The sequence below is a fragment of the Sinocyclocheilus anshuiensis genome, unplaced genomic scaffold (assembly GCF_001515605.1).
Source record: "Sinocyclocheilus anshuiensis isolate Anshui unplaced genomic scaffold, SAMN03320099.WGS_v1.1 scaffold461, whole genome shotgun sequence".
Lineage (NCBI taxonomy): Eukaryota > Metazoa > Chordata > Actinopteri > Cypriniformes > Cyprinidae > Sinocyclocheilus > Sinocyclocheilus anshuiensis.
The window spans coordinates 2,024,074-2,038,695 of NW_015541005.1; the positions used below are offsets into that span (position 1 = coordinate 2,024,074).

At 37.3% G+C, this 14,622-nt stretch overlaps 2 protein-coding genes across 3 annotated transcripts; one reads left to right on the forward strand and one right to left on the reverse strand.

Annotated features, from left to right (window-relative positions):
- Positions 1–274: 274 nt before the first annotated feature.
- On the reverse strand, positions 275–4,491 carry LOC107690270 (40S ribosomal protein S15a). The gene is made up of 5 exons (XM_016488552.1): positions 4,402–4,491; positions 3,665–3,802; positions 3,311–3,390; positions 1,444–1,529; positions 275–413 (listed from the first exon to the last, which is right to left on the reverse strand). The coding sequence occupies exons 2-5, from the start codon at positions 3,795–3,797 to the stop codon at positions 320–322; spliced, it is 393 nt and encodes a 130-aa protein (XP_016344038.1). The 5' UTR covers positions 3,798–3,802; positions 4,402–4,491; the 3' UTR covers positions 275–319.
- A 2,142-nt stretch (positions 4,492–6,633) lies between these two features.
- On the forward strand, positions 6,634–12,911 carry cunh17orf75 (chromosome unknown C17orf75 homolog). Of its 2 annotated transcripts, XM_016488550.1 has the most exons (10): positions 6,634–6,981; positions 7,459–7,533; positions 7,845–7,970; positions 9,542–9,670; positions 9,820–9,877; positions 10,015–10,134; positions 10,248–10,312; positions 10,403–10,530; positions 10,620–10,723; positions 11,717–12,911. In XM_016488550.1, the coding sequence occupies exons 1-10, from the start codon at positions 6,833–6,835 to the stop codon at positions 11,933–11,935; spliced, it is 1,173 nt and encodes a 390-aa protein (XP_016344036.1). In that variant the 5' UTR covers positions 6,634–6,832; the 3' UTR covers positions 11,936–12,911. The 2 variants fall into 2 exon arrangements, with proteins under 2 accessions (XP_016344036.1, XP_016344037.1); XM_016488551.1 differs by lacking the exon at positions 7,459–7,533.
- The last annotated feature ends 1,711 nt before the right edge of the window (positions 12,912–14,622 follow it).

Consider the following 14,622-nt stretch of genomic DNA (forward strand, 5'->3'; position numbering starts at 1 on the left):
AAGCCTCTGCAAACTGAAGCTTTCCTACTAGATCTGCATCATTCCACTGTTTGCTGTGTAATTTGTTACGACAGCATCAATATTATTTACGATTAAATATTACACTACTTTCAGACAAAAGCAAGAGGTGTCAACCAGAACAATTGGCAGAACGACTGTTTTCACTGGAAGTGTGCATCATGTGTTTCCTACTGTTTACATTTTCTTCTTTAACTAGTGTGTGAATGAGTACACAGCATGTTATGCATTAATTAAGCGAGCAAAGCACACATACAACTTGTCTTCGACTGTTTATTTGTTTTTGTTGATTTTACATGTTTTAGAAAAAGAACCCAAGGATTTTTCCTCCTGTGTGTTTTCGTCTGGCCTCCTCGTGGTCCATGATGCCAGCTGAGGTTGTCAAAACAATGAACCTGCAGAGAATAAAGAGACAAAAAAACATGACCAGGCTGTTCAAGATTCTGCTGCTCTTCGAATGCGTCTCACCCTAGGTGATTCTGTACTACATAGCTGATATTTGCAAGATTTTTTATAAGATGAAAACACAAAGCAATGAAAAGGGATCATTTGTCACAAATATAGCAGCATTTTTTTCTTGGTAAAATTTGGATAACTGACTAACAGTAACAATTCTTCTGTTCAGAACCTTAGCAATAAAAACTGGTTACATTGCCAAATACTCAAGGTGACAAGCTGAGCTAGAAACCAGCTTTTAGTTGCTCAGGAAGACAATTCAGCTACAAACAAATAATGAACAACTTCTCAACAAAGGTCAATCAAATGACAGTTGACAAACATGGATTTTGATGGCAAATGAGACGCATGATTCCCTAAAATGAATTTTTTTTACACTATTTAAAGGGCAAAAACTTTCAATCTATTGACAAGATGACTACAATTGAAGTGACAGGAATCACCACCTTATAGCATGCAGGAGCTTTTAGATAAGATCATTCTCAAGCTCACAGCAAGAAAACAAAACATGCGTCAATTGGCAAAGCTTAAAGGGGACCTATTATGCTAAAATCACTTTTATAAGGTAGTTGAACAGTTGTGTGGCTGCAGTGTGTGAAAACAACCAGCCTGTAAAGGTAAAAATCCACCCGCTCATTTTTTTATAATCCAATAGATCATAAACAGTCTCTCAGAACAAACGATTCCAGATTTCTATCTATAAAAAGCCAGATTCCAGATTTTCTACCTATAATCTATAAAAAATGATCTGTGGGTTATTCGGAGCTAAAACTTCACATACTGTGACTCTAGGGACATCAAAGACCTATTTTACATCTTGTAAATGGGATATTGCAGTTACACAAAATGAAGGCCAAACAGCCACTGATACAAGGTTACTGTACTCCATATTCAAAGTAAATATAAAAGTAGTAAAATGCTCATAAAAATAGTTTAAAACATTTTTGGTAGACAATGGTAATTACTCACCCGAACTGTCTGGATGGGAGAAGGTTGTTTTGCCACTTCTCCAGATCCTTCAACTGCACATCGAACCGTGGGCTGATGACGCCACACTGCATCACAGATAAATTGTTCAGAGAAACGTTTGAGTGCTTGACACACATATAATATCAGTAGTCAAAAACAGAGTGCATCTGTACTCGTATCCATTTTCTAGCTTGTACTATTCTGGACGATGTTTGAAACTTTGTATTGCTAGCACTTCTTATGTTATTGTATACGCAAGATAAATCGCTCATTGTATTCCTCATTTTTAAGTTGATTTGGATAAAAGCACCTGCTAAATGAATAAATGTATTCAATATGAACTCATTAATATGACACAGAACCTGTATGACCAATTCAACAAGGCTTGCCATTATGATGTTCTGAAAATTATTTTTAAAATCAGCTGTGCCTTTTGTCTAACAATGTCTGTTAGCGGAGACTACAATCACAATATCTCCTACCTTACTGATGAAATATTAGGTGTGGGAGCAAAAAAATTGATTCTTCAATGCATTGCGATGTTCTCTTCAACAATTCTGAGCTTTTTTTTTTTTTTTATTGCGCATATGTGCGCTAGATACAGCCGTATTGTGCTTGCTCCTAATTACACCCAAACACACAACACTGAATAAGTGCATAACGTATCACGGTTGAATAAGTTATGGATATGCAATGAGATAAACCAGTTTGGTGTTTCAGCATTTTCCCAAAATGCTCTACGAAGGCAGTGACGTGACATGTGGCCAAGTATGGTGACCCATACTAGGAATTAGTGCTCTGCATTTATCCCATCCAAAGTGCACACACACAGCAGTGAACACACACACACACCGTGAACACACACCCGGAGCAGTGGGCAGCCATTTTTTTCTGGGGCGCCCGGGGAGCAGTTGGGGGTTCGGTGCCTTGCTCAAGGGCACCTCAGTTGTGGTATTGAAGGTGGAAGAGAGTGCTGTACATTCACTCCCCCCACCTACAATCCCTGCCGGTACGAGACTCGAACCCGTAACCTTTGGGTTACGAGTCCGACTCTCTAACCATTAGGCCATGACTTCCCCCATGACATTATGCCATTTGGAGTGCCGTATATATTGGACGCACAAAGCTCAATGACAGACGGCTGCTTTCAAACACTCAATGCGCTTTGTGTGCGTTCGTTCCTAAGAGCATGCGGTTGTGCGTAACTCCAAGTTAAATGTACTTGCATCTCAAAATGCTTTTATGATGTGAAATTTATAAAAACACATTCAGTTATGTTTTAAGGACAGGACAAAACATCTGAAGTGTTAAAATAGATCTGTCCATTAGTGTGAATGCAGCCTAGTTTAGCCTGTATTAGACTTGCCGCTGTCAAAAATATCACTAGAAGTAATATAGCTTATATATGTTTGTATGTTTTGAAGCCATATTTAGCTAAAAGCCTTGTAATTATTTCAAAAAGTAGGCTAAATTTTAAATCACAAATGTTACGAAGTAGAACAGTTTATTTGTGCGCATTTTATTTGAATAAAAATGCAAAAATAAATCTGATATATCTAAGTCAGTAATCTCATAAAAAAAAAAATACGTAGATGAAAAATCCTTTTGGAATCGGATCTTGAGGTGCCTTAAGATTCCCCCACCCCTATTAAATAAACTAGCATTACAACAATTTCATAACGTACTTAATATTTTCACTACACAGTAACTGTTTAATAAAAGCAATAAGGCACTCCTAGTTCTATATTTTTACGAATATAGTAGACTACGTTCTACCGGGCTAAGAAAGCCCTTTAGCTGTTACTAAACGCACAACTCTCACAATTTTAGACATTTATTGTGAACATAAATGTATTAAACCACTTACCTTGTTCAACCTCCCTGTTAGATTGACTACAATTTTCCCGGCTCTGTGATCATCAATGATCTCAAATTCGCCAATGTAACCTGCAAAGACCACACAACGAGATTGAGCAGCTTGTTTCACGAGATATGATTGAATTGCTTTAAAAGGGGTAGTTTTCTCAAAAATGCAAATTGTCATTCATTCATTCTCATGAATGTATGAACAGACGCTTTCATTCTGGGTAACATCTTCCAGGTTCAACAGAAGTCAATGGTAAAGGTTTGGAACGACACTGGATGAAATATTCTTCTCTCAACACACTAGGGCAGAATCCTATGTCAAACTCGTACACAGAGAAGCTCATAACTCACTCACCGTGCTTCATCATCACAGTAAGAAAGCGCACTATGACTTTAGAGCAAGGTCTGAGGAGAACCTGGCGTTTCCCACGTTTCTCAGCATTGTTGATGCTTTTCAGTGCATCAGCGAGAACGTTCATGCGCACCATGATACCTGCAGAGAAAAACAAATCATGTGATTTATCTCACATAATACAGTTAAAATATCCGTTACACAGCCTCATCTCATCGGACACGAGCCAAACGCTACTTAAAAGCCAGGTACATATCGACAAAGCGGCTGTATAAAAGACTAAACATTCAATCACACATTCTTGGAAACCGAACACCGAAAACTTTGTTACATTACAAGTTAAAACTGTGGTTATACTTTTCTCCTGTGATTATCGTTCTGGCCGTGCGTGGGATAGTTGGCGAATTAAAGTTTTTCTTCACCATGAACCTTTCCGTTTCATAATCCCATATATTAGTGGTTAAAGTAATGCAGCGCACTGCTGGAGTGCTTTGGTTCGACTCGGGTTCTCCGCGTCTGTCCCTCAGAAACATGGACAGTGACATGAATGGTGGAGATGTTAGACAGCCGTGAATATCAGGGAAATATAACCGTTTATAGACACGATTCATCAAATGCCTCAAAAACCTGGCGTTTTGGCTGCTCATAAACATATATTTCTGTCTAAATGTGGATGATGCGTAACGATGTCCGCGATTTTAAACAGATTATACACGCATTGTAGCGATTCCGAACCTTACCAGTTCTGCAATATGGCGGAAAGAGGAAGGAAGAGGGGCGCGCGGTGCGATTGGGGAAATATGTAGTCTCGCGAGAACACAGAAGGACGCTGCACGCGGAATCATCTGTTTGACTGCCACCTACTTGTTTGGAGCGTCTCACGAAACATCTGTATGTTCAGTCCTCGAACTAAAGAGAGTATTTGCATAGCATTCACCAACGTTTTCTTGTTGGCTTTCTCTCTTTATAATCAGTTTGGAATCCAGTATTCAGTCTCTACCTCTACATTGCTACGCATTGTTTCCAGTCTCACTACACCTGACCTTATCCCCAACTCTTTACTTTTGTTTATACAATTCTTATATGCGCTAATATTCACCATTTATCTTTAGTTACATTTCTATTTATATACTTTTAATAAATAGATAGATAGATGATAGATTTTTTTTCAAAAAAATATTTGTATTCTATCTATTTATTTTTGCCCCAAGAATTTTACTTTTTGGTTATGGTCCAATTTGCTGTCATCTATAAGAGGTCGTCCCTTAAAATTCAACACAGAAACAAAAAAAAAAGTTACAAAACATGCGTAACATCTATCTATCTATCTTAAAAACAGACCAAACACGATCTATGCACATTGTTTTTTGTGTTGTTTATTTCTGATCATGCTTTTAATCTCAACAGATTTTGTAAAGCAGTACAAAAGGAGAAACTATGCAAAAAAAACAGAAACATTAATTGTCTTGGTGTCAGAGGAAGCAGTGTTAGGGTAAACAAGTCTATCTTTGATAGAAGGCTTTAAGTGCTTTACAGTGGACCACATCTGGTCAGAGTCTATGGTGCATGTCCATTTTGCTGGTTCTTCAGAAGGAGGTCCATGTAGGCGCCGTCTATCAGATCCTCCTCCTTCACTCCCAGGTCCAGCATGAGCTGATTTGCGATGGCCACTCCTTCTTCTCTGCTCTGCTGCTCTTTCATCACCACCTCCAGCTCCATGAAGTCGCCCAGGCCCTCCACACAGTCAACATGCACCCTGGTCTGTCCCACCATGTACAGCCTCCTCTCCTTCTTCACCTGCCCCACTTTCCCCAGTGCATCCGTCAGAACCTTGACTAGCCCCTGTGGGTCGTTGGTAGGGGTTATGGAGTAATTAGACAGCTTGGGTCCTTCTGTATCTGGCCTCTCATAAAAGATCAGCTGTCCTGTCCCATCCTGAAAGTCCCTGAGTTTCAGGCGTCCTGCGGGCACTTTGAAAAACGTGTCCTGCTGACGGATCACTGTCCCGTCCGAACCGCTCAGCTCCTTTGCACGCTGCGTGAGGTAAGGCAAGTCACGCAAAACTGCTTTTATTTCAACATTTGACGGCATGTTTAAAAGTTACGCAGTAAACTATAATGTCAGAGCTGCAGTGCAGATCTGTTGTTTGGCGCGCTTACACGCAAACCTCTAAAACGCATGCGTAGTAGTGACGCTTTGATTCATTCAAGTGAATCGAATCTTTTGAATCCATTCACGAAAAAGAAATCACATCATGTTACATCATTGCGGCAGTAGGTGGCAACAAGAGTCTTTTGTGTGTTATTTTAAAACATACTGTCATCCATTGTTAATGTACTTAAATGTTTGAAACTTATTGGATTTATCTGTGTTGTCTATTTTGTTCACATACCATTTAATAAAAAAGCATATTTTGTGTGTTATATAATTTGCAACCGATTCGTTACAAACACTAAAGACAACTAAAAACGCCTGGGTGTACTTTATTATATTATTATTAGAATATACGTGTCTACAAATGTATTAAAGACAATTAATATGTTAATTACTATTATTAAGAGAGTTTTTAAATATCATTAACGTTTTCCCCACAAATGACAACAAAGCATTTCCCCTACAATTGTCTGGGCATAACTAAAAAAAAGGTAACCTAATAATAATAAATTGGTTTCAGCCTTCTTGCATTATTTACATACATCAAATGTTCTTCATCATTTACATCATTTTGTGGTCAACAGTTATTTTACACAATTCTTCCTTAATTACCTGAGCAAGATTGACTTTCCGACTCGATCAGACTCAAAACACTTGTCCAGTGAATGATAAATAGGTCCAATCCTGGTCCAATCAATGATATGGTTTGATGATTTCTATGAATGTAGGATGAAAATGTGAGTCAGTGCATGAGAGTGAACACAAATGATTCGTTCGCTTAAAAGATTCATTCAAAACACCGATTCGTTCACGAACGAAACACAATTACAGCGCATGCGTAGCAGTATCGCTGTCAGTACTATGACTTTAAGTTAAATGTCACGTAGCATTTAAATCGATTTTTACACGGCTTCAATGCATTAACATCTTTGGGACTTAAATTTGATAGTTATCGGAATAGCACGCAATCCGTAGCAGATATCAGTGTCGCTCGTCTTCTTTTGGCGCTGCAGAGACATGTTTACGTCCCAGACCTCTTCCTTCCAGGAGTCCATAGACGTGGATGAAAGGGATGCAGACTTCGACAACGAAGAGATCGCCGGATACAGCCAGAACATACAACAGATTAACAGCTACTATGCCATATACTACTACCAGAACACAAGGTGCAGTGGCTTCCACTTGAAACTATATCATTGCATTAGGTAACGTTATGCTAAAGAGGCTTTCCAAATGCAGGATGCTCTGCAAAGTGCTAGTTGTTTTAGGAATATTTTTCCCTTTTATACCGCATATGAAGGAGTGTATGGGATGCAAGCATGCATAATTAGGTCTAGCTAGGCTTTTGCATTTTTCTACGTTTATGAGGTAAAATGAACAATTCGTTTGCTTATATGAATTAAGCTTGCACTTGCATGACACTGAAGAACAAACCAGGAATATCTTTAATTTGAAGCATGGTTCACAATATTGGGTTAGTCCTATGAAATCATATGACTGTATCTTGGATCAGTATATGGAGACTTAAATGTATGTAAGACACTGTAAAACACAGTACATGGTCATGTAGGCCAGTGAGAGCCCCGGGAGACCTTAACATATTATTGCTTGTGAAGTATTAAATGCATTATCAAACTACCCAGATCTGAGGCTTCTGGAGAGAGTGTGGCCTGGAGCCAGAGGAGATCAGACTCAACCACAAGTCAGGAAGACTTTAGGTAAAAAGGGTCCATCCATCATCAGTCCAGTGGCTTTCAGTGTTGTGATGGAAGAAAAATCATGGCTTCAGTCAAAAATAAAACCACACTCAGGATTCTGCGTCTGGCTTTTCATCATGTTGGCTTGCTCACATCATTCATAACCATTGAACTAATCTGTCTAACATCAAACTGTGTATTTCTGTTGGTATGTATCTCTGCTAGGTGCCGCCAGTGGTTCTGTGAACATCATTGCTTCATTGACTGCTTATCTGTCCGCCTCTATTTCCTTGTTGATGTTCTAGTTTAACACATATTTTCCACTCTTAAAGTCTCACGCTGCTGGATGCCAGCTTGCCACCCGAGGCCGAGCCGGAGCTGCGAAGCTACATCTCGCGCAGGCTGAGCAAGGGCGCTTTGCTAGGGGGTATGGGGAACATTGCCACTGTGGAGCTAAGGTACATTGTATCAGTGTTGTTATTATTAAAGTCCCCCTGTGGTGAAAATCAAGTTTTTAACATTGTTTACATGTCTGTCTGATGTTTTTAATATGCTTAAAGACAAACCATATGCAAATTCATCAATCAACACCATTGTTGAGCATTTTCTCCTTAAAACTGCAGTGTACCAAAGACAGTGTCAAAAATGCGTTTGAAACAGCCCCTGTTTCTTACCGTCACAAACATGTAATCAGTCTCGTCAGCTTCTGGGTTTGGGCTTTCCATATCATTGGCAAAGCGTTTCTACCTAAGGATGTTGATTTTTAGAAAGTAGCTGTCTGAGATGGCGAAGGGGAACATGATATGTATCATTAGCAACACATTATTAGCTGTTTGATAATGTAATCAAGCCAAAAGCTAATGATATCCGACACTGTAGATGAAAGTCTGATACATCGACTTGTAGCTGACCCTGTATAATTCACTCTTCATCTTCTTCTCCTGAATCAGTTTCTTGTTCAAACATATATGGCTGAATTATTCCAATATCCTATAGTGGGAGTGATTGAGTGTAGAATAGATAGGGACTAATTTGTATATTCGCATATACTAAATAAGGTAAGGGTGTAGAGTCATATTCAAGCTGTTTAAGACATTATTTTCAAAATTAGTGATTGCAGGGGGACTTTAAAACTAAAACTATTGAAACATGTTTTCCCTCATTGAAATAAAACTGAAATAAAATAAATATACTAGATGGAAAAACACTGTTTTAAATGAAAAACATACAATGAAAATTTGAAATGTTGCTTTGGCAACTATCTGAAATATGTAATTTTAAGTAGAAGTACTAAAACTGAAACAAAAATTAATTTGAGTTAAATAGAAATATAAAAAAGAATAGAAAAGCCCATAACAAAATTACTAAAACTTTAAAATAAACTGAGAATATCAAAATAAAAGCTCATTCAAAATATAAATAAATAATTCTATTTAAATAGTACTAAAATAACAATGTTTCATATTTATTTTCATATTTCAGAAAAGCGAAGACTGTTTTTTAAATAATATAGTATTAAAACATTTGCATTACTTCAGTGCAAAATTAAATGTGACCCTGGACCACAAAACCTGTCATACGTAGCATGGGTATATTTGAAGGAATAGCAAAAAAAACATTGTATGGGTCAAAATTATCGATTCTTCTTTGATGCCAAAAATCATTAGGATATTAAGTAAAGATCATGTTCCATGAAGACATTTTGTAAATTTCCTACTGTAAATATATTAAAACTTAATTTTTGATTAGTAATATGCATTGCTAAGAACTTCATTTGGACAACTTTAAAGGCAATTTTGTCAATATTTAACACCCTCAGATTTCAGATTTTCAAATAGTTATATCTCAGCCAGATATTGTCATATCCTAACAAACCATTTATTCAACTTTCATGTGATGTATAAATCTCAATTTCAAAAAATTGACCCTTATGACTGGTTTTGTGGTCCAGGGTCACAAATAGCCAACCCATATCTCATTGTCATTCAGAACAATATTACAATGGATTCGATGTTTGTTTGTGTTCAAGCATCCCTGAGCAAGCGGTGGGCTGTTACTGCTGTCTGCTGGAGCAGGAGAAATCTCCAGAACAGCCTGAGGCCGATGGCAACGGCTGGGTGGTGTGTCTTCTCGGAGGATCAGAGAAGGGCCTGAATCTATATCCTTAAATCACAAATGACTGACTATTAAACTGTAGGAAATACTGCATTGTGCACTGAAGAATGGAGTGTTATCAAATTACCATTGTATTCAAGCATGCTGTTCCCTTAATAGGATATTTAACACATTTTCTTTAACTCTACAAACGTTTAGAATTGAGCTGGACAAGTACGTCCAGGGTCTGCAGGGTTGTTTGACTCCAGAGGTGACGACAGTTTTTGCCACTGACAATGGAAATAATGTACATGTTGAAATCGGTCCAGTTTTTTGAAGATATATCTGCAAGCACACTGCTTTTTATATCCGTTTGCTATAAATATTGTTGGCAACCTCTGGCTACAGATGCAGAATTTGGAGACAGAAGTCAGGCCCTACGTGATCCGCTGGTATGAAGAGTCAGTTATGCACATTCACAGAGTGGTTCAGCTGGTGCAGGCGAACGTCGGGTACCTTCTGCATGCTGTAAGAAACCACTGCTGTCTAGATCAGATACGTTTTATAGAGTCATATTTGCACAGTAAGCAGTAACATACTGTATTATGTGAAATGGTAAATGAACTACGTCTCTGCTTCAGGCTTTGAGTCACAAGCTTTTCGAGGTCACAGGGGCAGATGAGAAGACAAAAGCAGATATAGCACGGTAAGCGAAACAACTTTATCTTAATAGCTGCTACATTTTTATGGGTTTAAAAACTGATAGCCATTACAACTTGATTAATTGTCTTATTAGATTTATCAAAGCAGCAAGCCTGCAGGGTCTAGTTCAGGAAGCCTCCCTCTGTAAGGCCATTTCAGAGGACTCTCACAGCAGTCTGATCATCGACTGCTCCACCAGCCCACCTACACTCACCAACGAAGGTCAGCAGCAGCATCAGTCCACTAAATGTACAGATGTTGTCATTTTACAAATGTCTTATTTTGATAATGTTGTGTTGATATCTCTGCAGTCAGTAACCGGTTCTGCGATGACTGGATCCAGGCCTTCCTCAATGCTGCGGAGCGCTTTAACCCTTTCCTTCTCCGCCAAATCCTGGAGAACTTTAAACTTAAGGTTAATTTGCTTCTGAAGCTTTCTGTGTATAATAGTAACCTGGTATCCAGACAAAACATTTAACATTTGTATGGCAGTCACTGATTTTTTGTTGCTTGCTCACCTATATTTATATATTTACTTATACTTACTTATAATTTAAAAAGTGTGTAATAATACACTTATAAAACAGACGTTTCCTCCCATCAATAATTTTCTTTGCCATTAAGATAGCATTTCTGAAAAAGTAACATTTAGCATACTAACATACTATTGGTAGCTAACAGTTAAAGGGTTAGTTCACACAAAAATTAAAAGTTCTGTTATCATTTACTCGCACTCGTGTCGTTCCAAACCTGTATGCATTTCTTTCTTCTGCAGAACACGAAAGAAGATATTTTGGAGAATGCTGATAACTAAACATGATTTGTTTGATGTTGACTTGTGTTGTATTTTTTTTTATTTTTATTTTTTTGTCCATACAATGGAAGATAGTGGTAACTGAAATTGTTTATTACCAACATTCTTCAAAATTTATTTTGTGTTTCAGGGAGGGAAGAAAATCATACAGGTTCGGAATGACATGAGGATGACTACCCATTTAAATGCATTAGATTAATTTGAGTTACTTTCTAATTTTGGGGGGGGTCAAAAAATATTTTTTGGAGTGTTGCTGGTAACTGTTTGCTCTCTGGTTTCCAGATCTTGCATATAACACTTGTATTTGTTGCTGGTAATCTGTGTCTTGATTTCATTATTATCTAAATCTAGTATGTTGTAAACATCTGCTCACAATATAAATTAATGAGGATATGTCAAATGTTACGTCAAAAAAGGAATTCTTAACTTTTAAAGTGTTATATTAAAAAGTATTAACTTACATTTAAAAAGTGTTTAAAACAAGCATTAACTAGAATTAACAATCTTTTCTGTATAGTACCGAACTGACTTGAGAGTGGTCACATTCAGAAATGCCAGTTACCTCTTCAAAATGCACATTGTTTCTCCATGCAGGCCATTCAGGACATGAACAACCTGAAGCGCTTCATCCGTCAGGCAGAAATGAGCCACTACGCTCTGTTTCGCTGCTGTATGTTCCTGCAGAGCTGTGGAAACGGGGACGTGCTGCTGCAGAACGCGCGGGCCGAGCACAGCAGCCTTCCTGAGGCCTGTGGCATCATAAACGTGCTGGAGGAGTTCCTCGGGGAGCACGCTCGGGGCACGCTGTACTGACACCACAGTGTTATTGTACATACACTCACCTGTCTGAGAGCAGCACCTTGGAGGCGGCTGCCCAGAATTCCTATTTAACAGCCATAATCATAACAGTGTGGTTTGCATTTTAACTTCAACAAACTTGAATTGAAACACTAAGTATAGTCCATCTTCGTGTGTGTAGAGGTTCAGCAGAGAAGGTTGAAAAAGATTATGCTATGATGTGCTGCTGTATGTTGATTTGGGTGCATAAAAATGATAAACTAAATAGATTCTATTAAATGAACCAATGAAAATACATGTGATTCAACTTTAAATAATTTTTCTCAATAATGTGTATATATTAACACAGTGCTGTTTATATGTGACAACTGATTCTAGGATATAGTCTCTATTGTGCAGCAGTCATTGTTTTGAAGATGTGTGATTTTTAAAACTGACAGTCCTAGATTTACAGAAATAGCAAACCGAATTAGAAAGCTAGTCACATAATCATGAAGCTCTGCGTAAGCAAATATCCTATTAACACTCCGCTATGATCTACCATACTATGACTTGCATTGTCCGTTTTATTTTTATTTTTTTTAATTTTTTTTTGTGGTAAAGTGCTTAATTTGATAATCTATTCTTTTTCACTTTATAATTCCTTTGATTTATGTTCTTGTTTGCCATTTCAGAATTTTTCTTACCAAAGACAAACAAAACATCTGATAATCATAAACTTGGTTGTAAATGTAATGTTTAAAAATAACAGAATTGTGAGAAACATATTCCTTAAACATCATGTATATATTGACCCAGCTGTAAATGGCGATCATGTGTATAATTATCATAATGTATGGTTTATCTTCTTGCTTAGATTTGACATGACTGTACTGAGTAATTTTTTCCAGGAACATTTCATTTGTGTGAAACCTCTGCTTTGACTCGCTGTTGATTTAACCTTGAATCTTGAATTCATGCAAGAATTAAAATAACACATTGTGAATTAACACAGGCAAAGTTGTAGTTTTTATTCTGTTTTAATTAATCCACTTTAAACATCTAATGCAAGATTCTGCCTGTCAAATACCTGTAGTATTTTCTGTAGCCATTTGTAGATTGTTGTGATGTTACATCATTACCACAAGAGGGCAATGCATAGGTGCTGGGGCTGGTGTTACTTTAACAGGAGTTCAGACAGATTAAGTAGTAGGTTTAGTTGGAGGACACAATCGTTTATTACCAAATTCAATGCATCACAGGACAACACAGGATCGCAAACCGGAACAACTTCACCATGGTAACCTAATCTCTATATAATATACAATATGATGCATATTTCTACAACTACTTCTAAAATGTAAGTTTATATATACATTAGATTTTACTGAAAGTCACCACCCAAAAAACGAAATATATTTTTTGCCAAACATCTGCATTTTGAAGCTAATCAAGGAAATGTCACTAAATAACAATATATCTTATACTTATATGAATTTAGTTATATGTACCAACAAATTAAAGCAAGAAAAAAAAGAAATTCATGTCTTGAAAAAATATGATTTAACATACCAATAAAATAACGTTATGATCCATTTGCTGTATACACGACCACCACTGCAATGTTTGATTCTAAATAAAGATTTTTAACATTAAATAATATTCTCTCAAAACAGTTTTATGAGACACTACTAACACCATTAAGATAAAAATTCAAAACAAGTTCAGATGCACATTATTCAATACATATAATTCATATCATGCAACTTGCTTATAATGATCCTTTTTATCATTTGATTGGTATGTTTGAATATATTTATAAACTCGTCTTTTGGGAAACTCTCAATTTCGCGGTTTCAAGCATGGTTTCACTCTGCCACCTTGATGTCAAAAGCTACCACTCCATGAAGAGAAAATCCTAGGTAGAAAGCCACATTCTCATTTGAATTTGGCAAGGAGGCAGAAAAAAGTGGAATGACTCTGATGTTGCTTTGATCAGATACCCGAACAAACAGATTTCCATTTTCAGTGTATCCAGTAACTCGTTTAAGCACTTTTACAACGTCTGGGTTTGTCCACACTTCACCGCCTTGCCACTTAAGGCGTCTCTCACTGAGGGTTCCCTTGCAGAATTTTTCAATTGTGGTCTTGTGCACTATTTTATTGAGACCCCTTGCTTTTCCAAGGAAGAAGTGGGTGAAAATCCTGCCTTTTCTGGAGGAAGCAGATTTAATCTCAGAGTATCTTTGAAGTGCTTTTATTGCATTCATGACAATGTCACTTCTTGTATTGGAGGGCTCTTTGCCCATAGAGTCCTCTGGCCAAAATAAGATTGAAAGAAGCAAATATGCAGTATCTGGTAAAGCAGTTCTCTTTTCACTGCAAAACCGTCTGCTGATATTTTGAAGTTCTTCAATAGAATGAAGTTTTCCAGAGCCAGGTGAAGCACATGAGAGTGCTATCTGACAGAAGATGAAGTTTATAAGCCCTGTTTGGTCGAGATCCTTTTTCAGGTTAACTGGAAATAGGTCAATTATTTTCTCAAGCTTTGCTCCAGCTCTTTGTTTATTATTATCAGAGAGCAGGTAAAGAATTGTTGTAAAATTGCCACCTCCAAGTTGGAAAATTTTCATTTGTCTCATAAATGGAGAAACTGTGTTTGCATCAGAAGCCTCATCCTTTTGAATGTCGTGAAAAAATAACTTGGCATACACAGCACTTTT

Bases quoted from the DNA above. Each gene is read 5' to 3' on its own strand.
- LOC107690270 (XM_016488552.1), bottom strand. From the start codon at position 3,797: ATGGTGCGCATGAACGTTCTCGCTGATGCACTGAAAAGCATCAACAAT. The intron at 3,391-3,664 runs GTGAGTGAGTTA...TGGTCTTTGCAG, and splicing joins TACTGTGATGATGAAGCACG to GTTACATTGGCGAATTTGAG. The intron at 1,530-3,310 runs GTAAGTGGTTTA...TCTGTGATGCAG, and splicing joins TAACAGGGAGGTTGAACAAG to TGTGGCGTCATCAGCCCACG.
- cunh17orf75 (XM_016488550.1), top strand. From the start codon at position 6,833: ATGTTTACGTCCCAGACCTCTTCCTTCCAGGAGTCCATAGACGTGGAT. The intron at 9,671-9,819 runs ATATCCTTAAAT...AACTCTACAAAC, and splicing joins TCAGAGAAGGGCCTGAATCT to GTTTAGAATTGAGCTGGACA. The intron at 9,878-10,014 runs GTGACGACAGTT...CTCTGGCTACAG, and splicing joins AGGGTTGTTTGACTCCAGAG to ATGCAGAATTTGGAGACAGA.